Below are 21767 nucleotides of genomic sequence, written 5' to 3' on the forward strand. Positions count from 1 at the left end.
AGTATAGAGGCATAAAGCCAAGCCAGAAAAGGCATACAAATCGTGAAGCAAAGCAAATAAATAAAGAACAGGCTCCAGATTTGTGGAGGAAACAGAGCCCAACACTCTGCAAACGGAACCACCATGGGAGAAAACAGCAAACTAGAGAGACCGAAAAGTCTGGCCATCAGCACGACAATTGCCCCAAAGCTACAACCACAAGGCGCTCCGACACACAAAATGTGATACCCCTAGGATCTGAGACACGGGTTGATCAGGCCCAGGCCCAAACCCGAGGGATGTCAAACAATTAATATGTAATCGAACACAGAATACAAGATAAAATAAGAATTAAAAATAATAAGCTGAAAGAATGCTAATTGAAAATCCTTAAAATAATATAATTATTTAAAATCCGTTAAATCCAAACCCCGTAGGTTTACAACTTGGGAATCCATCCATTGGACCCCTTATTAAAGATTCTCAAACCGGAACTGAAAATAATAGAAATAAAGACCAAAGCTAACATAAAGGAGATTCCTACATAGTCGGAGGAATGAATATCTGTATCTGCTCTGCACGTCCAAGCTCTAACCCTGGAACTGACGAACACCTGAAAAATAAAGAAGTGGGTCAGGCCCACATGCAAGTCCTGATCTACTACAATCCAAACAGTAATCCGATACGCAGATACATCCTAGGAAGACTCAACAATATCTAGAGTAGTCCATATAAGTATATAGTACACACTATAGGACGCTCGCTAGTCCAGTAGGTCTGTCTCAGCCTGAATAGAAGGCAACATGCGAATACGCACCCTAAGGTGCGCATGAGTACTTAGACCTACCAAGGAACAACACCTATGTCCAGTTATCCATCCTAGGCGATATACGCGCCCTAACCATGGTTATAAGACTCAAGCTCATACCACGACACCATATAATATATATATAAAGTCCGTACTCCTCCTAATACAAAATACCATCCATCTGTGTAGTGGTCCGATATATGTATAACCAATCCATCCTGAAACCATAGTAGGTCATTCAATTCTCAATTGATATGACACAAGTAGGTGATGGACTTAACCTATAATGATTAATCCATACCTTAATCCATGTTAGATAGGACTTAGTATTTAATCTAGTCCATATCTAGTATGTCCTCGTCCCATACCAGCACATACCATCCTCCAGTTAATACGGTTGATAATACAGTATTGAATAGTTATCAACCACTCCTAGAACAAGCACAAATACAGTTTAACATATATATAACCAATTTATGCATCCAATATAAGAATTTGAATCCCAAATACCGTCCATTAATATGGCAAAATAAAACTATACACGTAACTCCTCCGAATAGTGTCATAACAGATACAATTTATAACAGATTTAATCATCAGTTAATCCCCACTAAGCATGCTTATTATTAAACAAAAGTATGCTTATAACACAGCTGCAAAACATGATTTATAATCCTAAGACATGCAGAGAAACCAACTTACTAAAACAATGAGTAATTACCAATTTATGTCAAACCTTACCCCATACAGGTTTATTTTGAAACCTAGGCTAATTCCATCCCAAATTCCTGGATATAAGCTTGCTTCTCAATTCATATATAAGTCTTAAGCAGTGTATTACATCATTCAGTAGCCTTGAAACAATTTCAGAAACTCAGTCTCAGCCAAACAGTCCATTAAAACTCAGTACGCGCAAAAACAAAAAAGAGAGAAGGCTCTGAAACTTGGAGAGCCTTCTCCATTCAAGGGGAGCCGGCTCCCCACCCTTGGGAGCCGGCTCTAGGCTGTTGAGAGCCGGCTCTCAACCCTAGAGAGCCGGCTCTAGCTTTGTGGGAGGCGGCTCCCTCCTTTTGAGAGTCGTTTCTCACACCCTTAAGAGCCGTTTCCCCTGTACTACTTGTCTTCTCCGACCCCGGTGGTTTCCAGACACTAAATACAGTTATATTACATGTATTAAGGTTCCATCCTCATCCCAGATTGATCACATGGTAGAATTATACAACTTAGAATTTCATTAAACATCAACTTTTAAAGCAACGACAACAAGATTCAACACTAAACTGTGAAAACAATTGATACCAGATTTATTCAATGCTTCAATATTCTGATTAAACATGTTTAAAAGATGTAATTAAAACTTAGTTCAATCCCTGGAGTCTTCCTAAGCATGCACAGAACACAGATTAAAGGGATAGAGAAAAACAGAGACTTGCCTTTGAGACTTTAGATTAAAATCTCTAACTGTCGTCTGTATCAACTCCGGCAACGTCGGTTGTGCTAAACTACCTCTGCTGCTCCTAATTCAGTCCCGAACTCCTCCTTGAATCCCTTTTTTAATCTTTTAAGGTTCTCTCTGTATTTTGTCTCACAAAAGATTCAGTTGCTCTCTGTATCCAAGGTCTCTCTGTTTTTACAGAATTTGACTTAGTTTTATAAAACCCTAAACCACCGTATTGCTTATATTTATAGGTGAATCCTGATAACCCTAAGTCCATAAAGATATAACTCGGCCCATAGGTACCTAGGTTATAATCAACGTCGGCTACCCATGTAAATTTTAAACCTAACTTACGATAAGTAAATAAATTCAAAAATGAAAACAATTAATTAATAACAATTCTATCAGGTAATTAATCAAATAACACAATTTAATGAAATTAAAGCCAAATAAATAATTAAAACAGTTAACTCAAATAAGCAAGCAATTTAAAAAAATAAATAACATTTAAATAAGACAATTAAGTCAATTAACTAATTAAAACACTTAAACAAATAATTCCTATTAAATAATCAAATTAATCAATTAATTCAACTAATCACACATAATCAAATAAAATGCAGTAATATAATAAAATTAAAAATCCAGGAATATCCTTTTAAACTAGGGGTATTACATTCTTCTCCCCTAACAAAAGGAATTCCGTTCTCGGAATTCGCTTTTACCTTTTTCCAATATTTCAGGAAATTGCGAGCGAATGACATCCTCCCATTCCCAAGTGGACTCAGCCTCATTGTGATGACTCCACTGCACACGAACCAAAGGGATAACCTTATTGAGAAAGATTTGATCCCGATGGTCAACAAGACGACATGGTGGCTCCAAATAAGTTGCATCCGGCTGCAACGCAATCTCCCCAACATCGATATGCTGATACCGATCCTTATATCGCAGAAATTTCCGCAACATGGACACATGGAATACGTTGTGTACGCGATCCAAATTATTCGGCAGTGCCAACCGATAAGCAACAGCTCCAACTCGATCCGTAATCATGAATGGACCGACAAACTGCGGAGATAACTTCCCTTTCTTCCCAAAGCGCATAACACCCTTCATAGGAGATACTTTGAGAAGAACCTGATCCCCAACCCGAAACTCTAAAGCACGAGTGCAACGATCAGCATAGCTCTTCTGCCTACTTTGAGCAGTACCCATACGATCTCGAATAAGAGCAATCTTTTCAGAGGTATCCTTGATGAACTCAGGACCTAAGAATCGATTCTCTCCAACCTCCATCCAACAAACAGGTGATCGACACGGTCGACCGTATAACGCCTCAAAAGGTGCCATCCCAATAGTCTTCTGGAAACTATTGTTATAAGCAAACTCTATAAGTGGCAAATATTCCTCCCAGTGGCCCTTGAAATCCAGAACACACGACCGAAACATATCTTCCATAATCTGATTCACCCTCTCAGTCTGTCCGTCAGTCTGAGGATGATAAGCAGTACTAAGGTGTAATTCCGTACCTAAAGCCCGCTGAAAACTCTTCCAAAATCCAGATACAAAGCTCGAATCCCTGTCCGATATAATAGACAATGGAATGCCATGTAGCTTCACAATCTCTAAAATGTAAAGCCTCGTCAACTGCTCCGAAGTGTAGTCAGTGCAAATAGGCAAGAAATGAGCTGACTTGGTTAACCTATCCACAATGACCCATATGGAATTATGCCCCTTGAAAGAATTTGGCAACCCTTCCACAAAATCCATAGATATGCTCTCCCATTTCTACTCCGGAATTGGTAGTGACTGTAGATCTCCTGGTGGCCTCTGATGATCAATCTTAACCATCTGACAAGTACTACACTGAGAAACAAAAAGAGCAATGTCCCTCTTCATACCTGCCCACCAAAACTGCCGCTTCATATCTTGATACATCTTATCGCCTCCTGGATGAACAGAGAACTCAGAGTGGTGAGTCTCTGTCATCACATCTTTCCTCAAACCATCAGCAGAAGGTACCACTAACCGTCCCTTGTACCTTAAACCTCCATCAGCCCCAACATAATAGAATGGAACCTCTCCGGAAGCTATCTCTGCGACCTTGTCGATACACTGCTGATCGGTGAGTTGTGCTTGTAAAACCTTGCGAATGATGGAAGGTGTAACCACCATGCAAGCCATAAAAGCGTCTGACAACTCATCTACATTCTTCAAAGCATTCCACTCAGTAGTGAATAGAGCAGAAAGACTACCAACAGGTCGGCGACTGAGTGCATCCGCCACTACATTCGCTCTCCCTGGATGGTACTGTATAGAGAAATGATAGTCTTTTACAAACTCCAACCATCTGCGCTGTCTCATATTCAGCTCCCGCTGAGTGAACAAGTACTGCAGACTCTTGTGATCACTGAATAATCTGAAGGACTCACCCAACAGATAATGCCTCCAAATACGCAAGGCAAAAACCACTGCTGCCAACTCCAAATCATGTGTTGGATAATTAAGCTCATGAGGCTTAAGTTTCCGAGATCCATAAGAAATCGGTCGCTCCTCCTGCATCAATACACATCCAAGACCCTGCAACGAAGCATCCGTGTAAACAAGATACTCTATCCCGCTCTGCGGAGTAGCCAGAACCGGTGCAGAAGTCAGCTTCCTTTTCAGCTCATCAAAAGCTCGCTGACATTGTTCATCCCACACGAACTGTACACCCTTCTTGGTTAGATGAGTGAGTGGTCCTGCTATCTTGGAAAACCCCTGAATGAATCTCCTGTAATATCCTGCCAGACCGAGAAAACTCCGAATCTCAGTAGGTGATGTAGGTTGTCCCAACTCAACCACCGCTGAAACCTTGGCCGGATCCACTGCTATCCCCTTTTCTGACACCACGTGACCTAGAAATTTCACCTCCCGCTGCCAAAATTCACACTTCTCGAACTTGGCATCTAACTGGTGCTCACGAAGCGTCTGCAAGACTATGCGAAGATGTCTAGCATGATCGTCCTCCGACCGAGAATAGATTAAGATGTCATCAATAAAGACAATAACAAACTGATCCAAATAAGCCCGGAAGACTCTATTCATTAAGTCCATGAATACTGCAGGTGCATTAGTCGTCCCAAACGGCATAGCACGAAACTCATAAGAACCATATCTCGTGAGAAATGCTGTCTTAGGAACATCCTGCTCCCTAACCCTCAGCTGATGATACCCAGAACGCAGATCAATCTTGGAGAAGTATGTGGCTCCCCTTAACTGATCAAACAAGTCATCAATCCTGGGCAAATGATACTTGTTACGAATCGTAACCTTATTCAACTCCCTATAATCTATACACAGACGAAGCGAACCATCCTTCTTCTTCACAAATAGAACCGGTGCTCCCCAAGGTGATGTACTCCTACGAATAAAACCCTGGCTGAGTAACTGCTGAATCTGATCCCTCAGCTCTCTCATCTCTACCGGTGCCATCCTATAGGGTGCCCTAGCAATAGGCGAAGTGCCTGGAGCTAAGTTTATCACAAAATCGATCTCGCGACTAGGTGGCAATCCTGGAATCTCCTGAAATACATCCGGAAAATCCTGTACAATTGGTATATTATCCAATGGCACAGTAATCCCCTCCTCATTTTCCTCCTCCACATGGAACAAATAGGTGCTACCGCCCCCTTTAGAACGTGGCATAGCTACTACATACATATCCTGACCAGGTATGATAAAAATAATAGATCTATCAAAACAATCAACTTGGGCATGGTAGTGAGACAACCAATCCATCCCAAGTATCACATCATAAGTGTGCATGTCCAGGACCAGTAGATTGGCTAGAAATCTGAGTCTGCCAATATCTAGTGTCACATGCCCATCACTCTCATGTATAATAGCTGTATCACCCAAAGGTGTAGAAATACCCTGAGGTCCAGTGCATACCCTCGTTCGCATCCTAGATAAAGCAACAAAAGTCCTAGCTACAAATGAGTGTGTAGCACCTGTATCAAATAAAACACGTCCATGCAAACCATGAATAGGAAACTTACCCTCAATAGTCTGAGGTGCCTGAACATCCTGTGGCATGGGGTTATACACCCTGCCATAGTTCAACTGTTGTGGTACCTGTCCCTGAGTCTGCGGCGGTGCCGGTAAAGTCAGATGTGTCTGTCCCTGAATCCGTGGAACCTGTGGAGCTGGTAGAGGCACTGGCGCCCTCTGTCCCTGCTGCACATACTGTCCCTGTCCCTGTCCTGCTTTAGGACACTGCCTGGTGGTATGACCATACTCCCCACAAGTGTAACAACTACCCTGGAAAGTACCAAATGGCCTCCTATGTCGGTTAGCCTGTGGTTGACCCTGTCCTGCATGTGGTCCCCCATTCTGTTGCCTCTGAATAGGTGCCCCATTCCGGTGAGCATCTGAATCACCCTTGTGCTTCTTCCAAGGCTGTTGTCTCTGAAACTTGCCTTTGTCATTCTGCCGGTGGCCATTGCCGTTTCCCCTTTTCAGCTGACTAATTAGTAGAGTCTTTATCTCCCCGCTTCTCACCACGAGCCTGTCTGATGTCCACAGTCAACTGATACTGTTGTAGAGCGGCGTCTACCACCTGAGCATAGGTAGTATAGGCTGGACTACCTGTAATAGCTCTCTTGATAGACCACATCAGCCCCTTGACAAAACTGTTGCGTTTCTTCTCTTCTGTATCCACCTCCTCCGGTGCAAAGAGAGACAAGCGTGTGAACTGCTGCTCATACTCTGCCACTGTCATGTTTCCTTGCTGCAGACTTAGAAACTCGGTCTTTATAGCTGCCCTGACTGCATAGGGAAAATATTTCTTGTCAAAGCGAGCACTGAACTCATCATAAGTCAATGTCATCCTCTCCTCTGGGGTGGTAACTAACTCCCACCACTGTAGTGCATCCCCAACCAGCTTGAAGGTAGCAAGCATTTGCTTCTGCACCTCCGTGCACCGAACCAAACGAAGATGACGCTCAATGTCCTGTTTCCACAGGTGAGCTGCTCTCGCATCGGTGGAGCCTGAGAACACAGGTGGACTCCCCTTTGTGAAAGAGCTCCTAGCCTTTCCCTAAGAATACGTTTGAACCACTGGTGCTGGTACTGGTGCTGGTAGTGGTGCCGGCTGTACCTGAGGTTGATTCCGAAGTGCAGCTGTTACCCCTGCCTCTATAGCCCGAACAATAAGGTCATTAAGGTGAGGAGGAAACTCTGGATTTCCTCCCTGATCCCCAGTCTGCTGAACTTCCTCCTGCTCCTCATAAAACTGACCTTCATCCTCCTGACGCTGCCTACGGGCCGCTTCCCTTCGTTGCCGATTGTTCCGTCTAGTTCTTGCGTTAGCCATTCTATCAACATAGAAAGACAGACATCAGCACGATTTAAACTGAACCGTAAAGAATACAATAAATCCTAAACTTAAGCTCTAAACAATAGAGAACGCTACGCGGAAGTCTTATACGATAGAATCCTAGAGATACTTGAACCTAAAGTGCTCTGATACCAACTGTGATACCCCTCGGATCCGAGACACGGGTTGATCAGGCCCAGGCCCAAACCCGAGGGATGTCAAACAATTAATATCTAATCGAAAACAGAATACAAGATAAAATAAGAATTAAAAATAATAAGCTGAAAGAATGCTAATTAAAAATCCTTAAAATAATATAATTATTTAAAATCCGTTAAATCCAAACCCCATAGGTTTACAACTTGGGAATCCATCCATTGGACCCCTTATTAAAGATTCTCAAACCGGAACTGAAAATAATAGAAATAAAGACCAAAGCTAACACAAAGGAGATTCCTACATAGTCGGAGGAATGAATATCTGTATCTGCTCTGCACGTCCAAGCTCTAACCCTGGAACTGACGAACACCTGAAAAATAAAGAAGTGGGTCAGGCCCACATGCAAGTCCTGATCTACTACAATTCAAACAGTAATCCGATACGCAGATACATCCTAGGAAGACTCAACAATATCTAGAGTAGTCCATTTAAGTATATAGTACACACTATAGGACACTCGCTAGTCCAGTAGGTCTGTCTCAGCCTGAATAGAAGGCAACATGTGAATACGCACCCTAAGGTGGGCATGAGTACCTAGACCTACCAGGGAACAACATCTATGTCCAGTTATCCATCCTAGGCGATATACGCGCCCTAACCATGGTTATGAGACTCTTATACCACGGCACCATATAATATATATATAAAGTCCGTACTCCTCCTAATACAAAATACCATCCATCTGTGTAGTGGTCTGATATATGTATAACCAATCCATCTTGAAACCATAGTAGGTCATTCAATTCTCAATTGATATGACACAAGTAGGTGATGGACTTAACCTATAATGATTAATCCATACCTTAATCCATGTTAGATAGGACTTAGTATTTAATCTAGTCCATATCTAGTATGTCCCCGTCCCATACCAGCACATACCATCCTCCAGTTAATACGGTTGATAATACAGTATTGAATAGTCATCAACCACTCCTAGAACAAGCACAAATACAGTTTAACATATATATAACCAATTTATGCATCCAATATAAGAATTTGAATCCCAATTACCGTCCATTAATATGGCAAAATAAAACTATACATGTAACTCCTCCGAACAGTGTCATAACAGATACAATTTATAACAGATTTAATCATCAGTTAATCCCCACTAAGCATGCTTATTATTAAACAATAGTATGCTTATAACATAGCTGCAAAACATGATTTATAATCCTAAGACATGCAGAGAAACCAACTTACTAAAACAATGAGTAATTACCAATTTATGTCAAACCTTACCCATACAGGTTTATTTTGAAACCTAGGCTAATTCCATCCCAAATTCCTGGATATAAGCTTGCTTCTCAATTCATATATAAGTCTTAAGCAGTGTATTACATCATTCAGTAGCCTTGAAACAATTTCAGAAACTCAGTCTCAGCCAAACAGTCCATTAAAACTCAGTACGCGCAAAAACAAAAGAGAGAGAAGGCTCTGAAACTTGGAGAGCCTTCTCCATTCAAGGGGAGCCGGCTCCCCACCCTTGGGAGCTGGCTCTAGGCTGTTGAGAGCAGGCTCTCAACCCTAGAGAGCCGGCTCTAGCTTTGTGGGAGGCGGCTCCCTCCTTTTGAGAGCCGTCTCTCACACCCTTAAGAGCCGTTTCCCCTGTACTACTTGTCTTTTCCGACCCCGGTGGTTTCCAGACACTAAATACAGTTATATTACATGTATTAAGGTTCCATCCTCATCCCAGATTGATCACAAGGTAGAATTATACAACTTAAAATTTAATTAAACATCAACTTTTAAAGCAACGATAACAAGATTCAACACTAAACTGTGAAAACAATTGATACCAGATTTATTCAATGCTTCAATATTCTGATTAAACATGTTTAAAAGATGTAATTAAAACTTAGTTCAATCCCTGGAGTCTTCCTAAGCATGCACAGAACACAGATTAAAGGGATAGAGAAAAACAGAGACTTGCCTTTGAGACTTTAGATTAAAATCTTTAACCGTCATCTCTATCAACTCCGGCAACGTCGGTTGTGCTAAACTACCTCTGCTGCTCCTAATTCAGTCCCGAACTCCTCCTTGAATCCCTCCTTTAATCTTTTAAGGTTCTCTCTGTATTTTGTCTCACAAAAGATTCAGTTGCTCTCTGTATCTCAAGGTCTCTCTGTTTTTACAGAATTTGACTTAGTTTTCTAAAACCCTAAACCATCATATTGCTTATATTTATAGGTGAATCCTGATAACCCTAAGTCCATAAAGATATAACTCGGCCCATAGGTACCTAGGTTATAATCAACGTCGGCTACCCATGTAAATTTTAAACCTAACTTACGATAAGTAAATAAATTCAAAAATGAAAACAATTAATTAATAACAATTCTATCAGGTAATTAATCAAATAACACAATTTAATGAAATTAAAGCCAGATAAATAATTAAAACAGTTAACTCAAATAAGCAAGCAATTTAAAAAAAAAATTAACATTTAAATAAGACAATTAAGTCAATTAACTAATTAAAACACTTAAACAAATAATTCCTATTAAATAATCAAATTAATCAATTAATTCAACTAATCACACATAATCAAATAAAATGCAGTTAAATAATAAAATTAAAAACCCAGGAATATCCTGTTAAACTAGGGGTATTACACAAAACCCCGCATAAAATCCAATCAAGGAGAAAATGATCAAATCGAAGCGGAGAAAAACCCAAAACCGGCCTAGACAAGAAAAACCCAAAACCGACCTAGATCGGAGATCTAGCTGGAGAAAAGCAACAGATCTGCTCATGTGAGCCGAAAACAAAACAAACAAGAGTAGATTTAGCCGAACAAAAACAAAAACGGCGTAAAAAAACATCCACGGAGCCCATTTATTCGAACACGCCGAGTTTATTGCAACCGTGGACGGCAGTTTGCAATAATAACAATGAATAATTTCTCTCAGTTCTCTGACTAGCTTTTCGGGAATGGTCAAGAATTCACATTTAAATATATAACTCAATGATGGATAACATTATTTTTTTTGGGAAAGAGAAACCAAAAATTAATTAGACTATTTAACTCTCTCGTTCCACTTCTTGATTAAATTCGAAATTTTACGTAGGATCGTTTTAAATTTTGTAAAATTGAAATTGTAAAATGGGATCATAAATGATAAGATTCTACTAAATTGTTAAAAAACAATTAAAACTAACTTCTTAAACAATGAAGTTTTTAAAATATAATAAAAATAAAACACACAATATTACATGTCTATGAGAAACCAACCCAAAATAAAACCAGTCCAAAAATAAAAGCCAAAAAAGTTAGGAATTTAATTTTTTAGGTGTTATCCTACCTCATCCATGATTTGATAGAATGACAAAAATTTAAAAATTTAGTTGAAGTGATATTTTTTCTTTATTCACATAGTAAAAAATTAGGAATTTAATTTTTTTAATAGCGCAATAGTCCAAACATGTGAATTGAATTTGTTACTCATCTGTCAAGTAAATAAACAAAAAGAAGACAATCAGAAAATGACTTATTTGTGTATTTTGGCTTCAAAATCATTTATAGCAACTAATGAATACTTTTACAATAATATAAAATATTTCACCAAAATTATAAAAAGGAGGGTTGTTTGTGGATCCGACCTGCTCTGAGCCTCTGCCGCCGCCTCTGAAATTTTGCTACTACTAGGGCTTTCTTTGTAGTTTGTAATTTTGTATACAATACTAAGTCTATACTTTTATATTTTATAGAATAAATATTTAACTTTGTATTCTATACTTCGGCCAGGCCTATAAATATTTAAAAAGACATTTTGTTCTAAGTAGCCCAGAAGAAACCAACCCAAAACAAAAGGAACTAGGATTCTTTGCCTGTATCTTCTGTTTGGCTCACAAAGTGGTCAGAGGTCGCTAGCCAATGAATGGCTGACCTAGAACGCGGGCGTGCCAGAGTCGTGATGGACTCAAATATTTTCTTGCCAAACTATTCCTACCGGGTCGGGTCGCCGACCTAATGTGATTCAGGCGAATGTTAGAAAGTAGGAATGACCCTCTCCTTAAGGTTGCTATTGCCTTTAAGAAAGGACTTCAAACATTTAAGATGAATATCAATTAGAAGCAACTTAAACTGAACAATAAATATACCTGAATCTACAAACCTTTCTTCATTGAACTTGATTGATTACAATGATGAATGCATTACAAACTCTTGATTGAAATGGAAACTAAAGTATTGAATGCTGAAAGATGAACTAAGTACTAAACTAATAGTGCTAAACTAAACTTGCTGAAATAAAAGCTAAGTGCTAAACTGAACTTGATGAAATAAAAGCTAAGTGCTAAGTGATATGAATGCTAAAGGTTGAACTTTAGAAATGGTCTTGGACCCCTTCCTTGTGAGGCTTGAGTGGGTATTTATAGAGGCTTCCACCTAGTGTTGTCCCTTTCAACCGTTTCTCTAGAAATTGATTGGTTGTAAGCTGAAAGTGACTTTTTCTAACCACCTTGCTGAGCTGGTCAGGTTGACTGACTTGCACACCCTTCTATAGGCAGATACAAGTATGTCTGACATAGTATTTTTGACTAAACGGTGCCTTTTCTTTCATGCTTGATGATTTTGGTCTTCAAGCTATTTTCAGCTCTCTGCACCTGTCATGTCTGGCTTGATTTGTACATTAGCCTGGAGTCATCTGATTACTGACAATTCTGACTTTCCTCATCAGATGTGGGTAAGAACCTTCCATCTATAGTTCTGAACTTCTGATATTGTCAAGTTGTCATTTTCTATTTCAAGCTCTTTTCACGTTTCCAGACTTGATCATGACCATATTTGGTCACGAGTCTTGATCATGGCCATAGTGATTAAAAATCCAGGTTAAGGTTCATGATCATGACCATTATGACTCAGAGTCTTATGATCCTATTGACTGAGAGGATTTTGACCGAAAACTCATGATCATTGAGACTAAGAGAATTTTGGCTGAAACTCATGACCATTGAGATTGAGACTCTCATGACCATAACGACTGAGAAGATTTTGGCTGAAAACTCATGATTATGACCATTGAGAAGATTCTGGCCTAAACTCATGACCATGAGACTGAGACTCTCATGACCATTGTGACTGAGAGTATGATGATTGAGAAACTCATGATCATTGAGACTGAGAGGATTTTGGCCTAAACTCATAACCATAGTGACTGAGAGAAATTTGGCCTAAACTCATGACCATGAGACTGAGACTCTTATGACCATAGTGACTGAGAGAATTTTGACTGAAAACTCATGATCATGACCATTGAGAAGATTTTGGCCTAAACTCGTGACCATGAGACTGAGACTCTCATGAGCATAGTGACTGAGAGTATGATGACTGAGAAACTCATGATCATTGAGACTGAGAGGATTTTGGCCTAAACTCATGACCATAGTGACTGAGAAAAATTTGGCCTAAACTCATGACCATGAGACTGAGACTCTCATGACCATAGTGACTGAGAAGATTTTGGCCTAAACTCATGATCATGATGACTGAGAGAATTTTGGCCTAAACTCATGACCGTGGGACTGAGACTCTCATGACTATAGTGACTGAGAGAATTTTGAGTGAAAACTCATGATCATGAGACTGAGAGAAATATGGCATAAACTGACTGAGAGAAATTTGGCCTAAACTCATGATCATGACCATTGAGACTGAGAGGCTCAATTATGGCCAGTTATGAGCTCGAAAACATTATCTCAGTCTTAATGGTCTAAAAATTCCACTTTTCTTAATTCTCAACCTTAAATCTGATCACCATGATAAGAAATTAATCTTTCGCCCCAATGATCATGGGTTGACCCAAAGTTTAGACCTCGTGATTTCTAACCACGTGGCATGTTTGCTTCGAATTATATTTTAGGTGTTAACAACTGCCCCCAACCCTATGAAAATGGGTTCATTCCGAATTTTTGTAGAGTTGTATTTATTTAGACTTGGAGTCTCTAATCTGCAACAGCCATTTGTATCTAGGCCATTTTACATCCCAAGTGTGTTTTTTCAGCATTCAAGCACTTGCCAATAAGATCAAAATCGAAGCACTACACTGCCATTTGGTGGCTGTTATATGCCTCATAAAATCATCCCAAGGTCTCACCATTAAAACAATTTTTGATGTCGAAGCTGGCAATGTCACCCTTTACTTTGGCAACTTCTTCTCCCTTTTGGTGGGGGATTAGCTGCACACCATATACCAACTTGGAATGTATTTTCACCTATATTAACGAAAACTAAAAATGTGCAGTTTTGCAATGACAAATATATATCCCCGCAAAAATTTATGCATGCAATTGTAACGTCTCCAGTGCACTTAAAGAACCCATTGAGTTTGAGATTTTACCATCCAGATTGTTACTCCTTTTTCCATTCATCTCTTGGCACAGGAATAGGGGTGCTCATATTTGTGGTGACGTCGGCGAGCTCTGCAAACTGCATGGTTGACTCCAGTGCTTCACCGGTGATGGTTTATCATCAAACAGCGGTAATCTTCATATTACAAAGCACTGCAATATGTTCACCCCAGGCCGGCGTTGGCCATGGAGAGAGTACGGGCACTGGTGTACTTCTGGATGAAGTCCTTGCCGGCAAACCCGTAGATAGGCTCGCCGCCGCAAATGGTGCTATTTTTCTTTGCAAAACTGATGGTTCCGTATGCAGTTTATTCTGCAAGCTAGAGTTCCTTTATGTTCGGTCATAAATCGTAGGAATCTAACAATCATCAAATTAAACAATTTGAAACTCTTTTGAACACAGGCTGTCAAATAATAATATATGAACTTCCTGTATGTGGATTCCATTTGCAAGTTTGGAAGAGATACAAACTGAAATTACCAAGGGAACCATTTTAAATATGAACGATTAATGATTGAGCATGTTGTCCTCAGACAAATTTTCATATTAGATCTCCGTTTGTCTATTGAACTATCATTTGCAAACAATTAATTTGTTCACACAAAAATAATGTGCAAGCTTTGAAATTCTTCTAGTCACCTACACTTTCATTTTATATCACCTGATGTCCAGCAATAAGAGCATCTACAATTCAGCTAACGTCGGCGAGCCCTACGAACTTCATGAACTATGGACCGGCGTCCGCCATGAAGCTTTCACTGTCGATGCCACCGCCGTTAGATGGATCAACCGCCGTTGGAAGGACCGGACGATAATGAAGACTCCAACCGTCTTCTCCGTCAAATGGCTAGCCATGCTCAAAAATATTTCATAAGGCAGGAATGGGAGTCTTCAAAATATTTCTATGGGCCGAGAATTTTTGCCGGCGTTAATGACGATTGTGAGGTAGATGGCGACTGGAAACACCAACGTTAATTACCAACGGCGTTGATCACCGTTTCTATTGCAAGCACCATTGTTGTCGCCCCCATCGGCGGCGTCATCGCCGGAGATGGTACTCCCATCGTTTTCCATATTTTCGTGTACCCGACAGTTTTGGGTTTTGTTGAGCTGAGCTATCGCCTACAGTTTGCACCGACAACAAACTGAAACTTGCCGGAGTGGATTGAATCTCGCCGCAATTAGAGAACTCTCGTCGGCGACTTAAACTTGTCTCTGAAGTTTGGTCCGTTGTTTGTTGGAGCCTGCGTCGGGCATCGCTGAAATTGCAAACCTCGCCGGCAACTCACTGAAACTAAAACTTGCCTGAGCAAGAGTACGCCGGAATTATGTTGATTTTGAGTGGAGGCTCGGCGGAACATGGAAGGAGAGAGAACAACACTGCGACAACAATGAGGTCTTGAAAGCCATCTGTCCCGATGATCCGCCAACCGTCATTCTTCCTCCGGCGACTCCTCTCTCTCTACAACTTTCTCTCTCTAAAATCTGTGTGGTTTCTCTCTCTAGGAGTCTGGGGTTTAGGAGTGTGAGGATGGCGATCGGTGGTGGTTCGGCTCTCACCGGATTTAATGAAAGCCGTTTGGACTGGGTACGCTTCAATGGTATTGTGCATTTTATAAATATACACATACATATATGTATATATTTACTTTATACAACATGCATGCATGGTGCAATGTCATCCATCCAACCAGCATGGTGCAAACCTTGGACATTTATATATATATATATATACATTCACTTTATACCATACACATGCTGACCCATCCGGCCACCATCATGCAAACCCATTTTTTAATGGGTGTTAGACCAACACTTGGGCTATCCTGTGAAAAATAATAATAGGATTATTACGTATAAATGGGGTTAGGGTACCATATTTACTTAAAAGCTAAGTTAAAGTCCCATAGTTTTCTTAAAATGAGTTTGACCCAAAAGCTGAGGTGGCACATGAATTTTTACTGTTTAGAACTTGTGGTACCTAAAATGCCTTTCCCCTTTTTTTCTGTGTTGCCTAAAATGCCCTTTCTCCATATTTTAATATATGAACCTAATTGCAGCCCTAGCATTCGTTCAGTGCAGCCCTCTCTCTCTCTCCGCCTCTGTAAAATCTAAAAGAGAAGAAAGCTTCTCAAAAACCCTAGTTGCTTCTTTACTATTGGTGATTCCACCCATCCCCTAACTAGGAACTGTAACAGCAGAACAACAAAAACTGCCATATCCTTGGCCGCAGTCGAATCGAGAGGGGGTACAAGTACGCCAGTGCTTTTCTTTGGCTATCCTCGCTATCGAGCTAGACTGATTGACACTGCTTTACTCCCCGGTCTTTCTTTCTCTCCGAAGGCTTCAACGAGAAAAGAGGGGTTAATCTTGGCCCGGAGAAAGTCAGGCTAGCAACGCCCAAATAAGATGCCCTCTCTCTCCCCGTCTCTGTAACCCAGCCGTAGTGGTATCCCCACTTCTCAAGTTCAGATTTCTACTATTCTTCTAACTCTCAACTTATTTCCTTCATGGCCTCCCTTCAGGTTCATCTTTCTCTCTCTCTCTCCCACACACACACACAAACATATTGTTCTTAATCTCACTGCATAACTAGCTCTTACGATTTTAATTTTTTGTTTAATTTAAAGTAACTGTTATGCTTTTATTATTACAATAAGCTTATGTACACTCATTTTGCTGTTGATGGTACTATTCATGCATCATTAAGAATTTATTGGCAAAAGAAGGACAATTGAGAATCAATTTAGTGCTGTCTAAAACGTAATGGAATTATTTGTTCCCATGGAATCCAAATGTCCCCATTCCTTTCCATGATTATATAGTATTGTCATTCTCATCATTTTATCAGTTAAGATAAAATTCCCATATTGGGAAACAAGAATAAAAGATGCATATTGCATCATTAATAAAGCATGCATAGACTTGAAACTTGAATGACAACCAGTTTAGATGGAGGCCAAACACAAGTTCATGGTGATATATATATGTGTTTGTATGTGTGTGTGTGCGCATATATGAAATTTCAATGTCAATTTATAATTCCCTTGACAAAACCCCACATTTAATAGTACATGACCTGTAATATGTGAACACAGAAGTGTTGCCTTCTGACATGAACAGAAGGTGCTAAACACACATCACCATACACATAAAAGGTGAATCTTGTTATATTTGAATATTTGAATATCCTATCCTTGTTGTAGAGACTTAAGTAGCGAAGAAAGTATAAAATAATAATAATAAAAAAGTGTCACTCACTTCTTATTTTGCATTATATAGTATGGGTGAAATCCAGTATAGAGTCAACAAGTGTTTGACACAGTAATACCAAGCTTGAGATCCAGGTTAGTAAGGGATGGTTTTAGTATTGTACTTGTAGTCTGAACTTTCAATTAATATTAAATAATGGTGCTTTTAATGGTTCGAAAGAGTATTAAAATGTTAAGCTTATAATCTGGTAAATACAGATCAAATTGGACAAAGAAAAGAAAATTATTAGGCTGGCCGTGATAGAGGGATAGGTATGACGAAAGAGGATTTGATTAAGAACTTGGGAACCATAGCCAAATCTGGAACATCAGGTATCTTTATTTGTTTATTTATTTTTGATAAATTTATGTATCTTTATTTTGTAAAGGATGAATGTATTCCAATTACAACATTGACTTTTCTTCTTTCCTTTGTGGGATTGAGGAATGATGGGCATTGATTAAATTTACTTTTCTATACAGCTTTTGTGGAGAAAATGCAAACAAGTGGAGACCTTAATCTCATTGGTCAGTTTGGTGTTGGGTTCTACTCAGCATATCTTATTGCTGACTATGTTAAAGTTGTTAACAAACATAATGATGAAAAACAGTATGTCCCTTTGGGTCATTTCATTTTCAAGCAATTGTTACTATCTTATGGTAGAAATATGATGTTTATTTAATTATTTCCTCAGGTATGTATGGGAATCAAAGGCTGGTGGAGCATTTGCTATTTCTGAGGATGTTTGGAATAAGCCACTTGGTCGTGGAACTGAAATCAGATTGCATCTTAGAGAAGAAGCCGGGGAGTACTTGGAGGAGATCAAATTAAAGGTGTGTAAACTAAAAATGTATGATGGATGATAATTTTCAGTTGGTTTTTAGATTAGTACCTTTGTTTTTAGATTATAATGATTTAATTGAATAAATGATGTTATAATAAATTAAGTAGTAATTTATCAAAAAGATAATTCAATTAGCCCCAATTGGATTAATGAAGAATCGAGTGGATGTTATTAAGCATGGAAAGTCAAATGGGTTTCCAATAAAAGAGATAATGGTTGTGAAATACGAAAAATGAGGATAGTCTGAAGAATAATGTTCCAGCAAACCTCACGAAGCCATTATTCCATCTTCCTCACTCTGCTAAATCCTCTTCCACTGGTTTTGTTTCCAATTCAAAATCTTTCATCCCAGTCAAATCCATAGCTACCAAGGTCATCTCCGAACCCATTCTCTCTAAATCAACCATTATCTCTACCAAACAAATTCTTAGCACCAAAACATATCTTTCTTATTTCACTAATGAGATCTAATAATAAAAATGGTTATGGAAGAGTCAAGTCATTAGAGAAACTTATTTGCTTTTGTTAAAATAATTGTTAGCACCATAATTGAGAAGATCTATTACCAATCAATAGAAACTGTCCATGATACTGGAACAATCATAGCTCTGTCCTCCAGTGTCTTTTTTATCGCTATGTCCATGATACTGGAACAATCATACCCAATCCATTTTTTTTTTTCTACTCTCTCTCCCAGATGTTTCGGGCATAATTTTATTGAAGAGGAAGACTTGAACACACAAACACACCTAATCGAGGATACTTAAATCCTAAATATAGCAGTCTAGATCAAGGATCGAGTATCACATAATATCAAGAGAGGGATTCAACCTTACTTATCAAAAAAAAAAAAAAAGAAGAGAGGGATTCAAAACAAGTGTTTTTATTTATTTATTTATTGAGGTACAAGATATTCAAAACATAATTTCAATACCGTATCATTTTCCTTATCCTACCTAATAAAGGTAGCAAGCAAGGGAAGGTAAAATTGCATCTTGACGACATTAATATTATGTGTGTATATTATTGAAATATATATGTAGTATAAAATAACTTCTATATAGAAATTTATATATTTTATCGCTATGTCCTCCGGTATATTAATTTTTTGTTTTTGTTTTTGTTTTGTTTCTATGTGTGTGTTCGTGTCCGTGTCCGTGTCCTGTGTCAATATCCATGCATTTTAGCAAACCAATCTTGAGAAGCTCCTTTTACTTATAGGGGTAGCTAGTTTATTCCAACTTGAAACACGTCTTCTGGATGTACAAATTGAAGCTTTTGCCTGATAACAAAGCCCCCAAAAGACTCTCAATCTCATCATCCATGGCCAAAATTGAAAAGCCTTCCTATAGTGAAGAAAATAGAAAAGCTGATAAGGATAATGAAGAATAAGAGAGGAAGCCTTTGGTCTGAAAATAAGAAACGCTTTAGTTGAATCTTCTCATTTCTTCATTCAAAATAAGAGAGGAAGCCTTGAGTGGAGCATTTGTGTGAAAATGGTATTACAAAATTCCCTAAGAAGTACATATTGCCCATTTCAGACCGACCCAATTCATTCAAAGGAAAACTATACCAGTCTCAGCTTAATCTCAAGTTTCCCATCATTGATTTTGCTAAATTACAAAGTCCAAACCGGTCCCAAGTCCTCAAGTCCCTCGCCCATGCTTGTGAACAATATGGATTCCAAATAACAAAAAACTGAAAAAGCCATAATATGTAATTAGAATGGTGGAAAAAATTTGGGGTTCGGGTTGAGTCCAGCCCAACTCGAATATGTTTGGATTTTGACAAAATCTAACCCAAACATAAACCCGATTTGTGAATTTAAAGCCTCAATTTTAAAATTTCTAAGTTGGGCATAGGTTGGGCTGGGTTAGCTAGCCCAAGTTACAGCCCTAGGTATAAGGGTTATAATTACTTATAGAGCATAATACGTTTTGATATGTCGTCTCTTCTATTATTGTGCAAGCATTTGAGCCTAGTCTTGCTTCATCTAGTGCATTGCTATTGATTGATGTGATCAATTATGAGTAGCTATCAATTATAAATGTCTAGACACCATCTCATTACTAGGTGGTTGGAATAGGAGGATGAGTCACGCTTATGGTGGGGTTAGTGTTTTCCTAAAACCAGTTATGGAATGGACAATTGATAGGAATCACTTGATTTCATAGCTTATTATAAGAAGTTGACCTATTTTATAGTGAGAAACCAGATATTCTCTTCCTAGAATTGTTTCATTCATCAAAGACAGTAGACAAGCTAGAACTTCAGAATTATGTGACCTTAATTAATGAGAGAGGATTTTGTTTTGGACCACAAAAAAATTTCGGTTCGTCGTTTTAAATTTAATTTAATTTGACAACTGTATTAGAAAATTAAAAGAAACCAAAAACTGTCTTGGTATGGATGATGGCTTTAGGATACTGTTGAAGAAAATACTAAAAAAAAAAAAAAAACTGTGTTGGTGTAGGAGTGATCCCGAAGTAGGGTTATAAAAGAAATTAAAGGCTCAAAATGTGATATTTAACTTGTTAATCTTAAAATATAGTTGCAGTTTCTTTGTCCAGTTCTTTTATGATCCTGTTTTCTTACCCCTTGCTGAAAATATCCCATATTGGATCTTGGTTCCCTTTACTATTTAGTCTATTACTGCTTACATATCTTGTTCACTGATAATCAAGTTAAATTATACCTGTAGTTGAGAATCCAATATAATTAATTAGTCTCTCTAGGTGTATACCAAAATTTACATGAAAATACAAAACGGGTCACGGGGATTTAGACCTCCATTACCCAATTTAGGGTTTGATTATTAATTGTATGGGAAAGCAGTATTGTTTATCAGGAGTAGGCGGAATTAAGTTGCCAAATGCCTAAATTAATTGGTCTCTCTTGTCTTGATTTTGTTTATTTATGTATGTTATTTTGTTCGTACTTTTTGGTAGTAGTTTCTTCGCTACATTTTGTTTGTCAATGATGATGATATCTATTTGATTCATAAATGACAATCTTGTTCTTTCCCTTTTGTGATTAGCATACTGAATTTGAGACTTGTGTGATACAGTTACTTGCTAGGATTTTGTACCATGGACAATGAGGTGGTTTTTTGGCAAGTGCAGACTGAAACTCAAGTGCTAGAAGGTTTATAAATTTGCTAAATAGAAGTGCTAGGAAATTGATGATATTCTTGACAAATGGATTTAGTTCCTGTTTTGGAACATTGATGAATGGTGAATTGTTTTGGAACATTAGTAAATGATGAATTTTTTAATTGTAGAATGAATTTTTTTTTGTAGTGATAGATAGACACCATTCATGCACAACTTGAAAAAGTGATGGATGAAATAATTTAAAGATTATCCAAATGATATAAATAATTTATAGAAGGAAATCTATTTAAAAAAGAAATTAACATTACAATAGTTTTGTTAAAATAAAAACATTAGATAAGTAAATTGCACTTACAAATAGGGATGCCAATACTCTGCCTCATGACAACAATGCCACTAT

General features: G+C 38.5%; 1 protein-coding gene across 2 annotated transcripts; it reads left to right on the forward strand.

Annotated features, from left to right (window-relative positions):
- The first annotated feature begins 16235 nt into the window (after window positions 1–16235).
- LOC132294464 (endoplasmin homolog) lies at window positions 16236–21536 on the forward strand. Of its 2 annotated transcripts, XM_059792332.1 has the most exons (6): window positions 16236–16683; window positions 17441–17505; window positions 17629–17742; window positions 17893–18019; window positions 18105–18243; window positions 21322–21536. In XM_059792332.1, the coding sequence occupies exons 3-6, from the start codon at window positions 17685–17687 to the stop codon at window positions 21352–21354; spliced, it is 357 nt and encodes a 118-aa protein (XP_059648315.1). In that variant the 5' UTR covers window positions 16236–16683; window positions 17441–17505; window positions 17629–17684; the 3' UTR covers window positions 21355–21536. The 2 variants fall into 2 exon arrangements, with proteins under 2 accessions (XP_059648315.1, XP_059648316.1); XM_059792333.1 differs by lacking the exon at window positions 17441–17505.
- The last annotated feature ends 231 nt before the right edge of the window (window positions 21537–21767 follow it).

The sequence above is a fragment of the Cornus florida genome, unplaced genomic scaffold (assembly GCF_030987335.1).
Source record: "Cornus florida cultivar Cherokee Brave unplaced genomic scaffold, ASM3098733v1 CherokeeBrave_3.0.0_Hap2_Chr02, whole genome shotgun sequence".
Lineage (NCBI taxonomy): Eukaryota > Viridiplantae > Streptophyta > Magnoliopsida > Cornales > Cornaceae > Cornus > Cornus florida.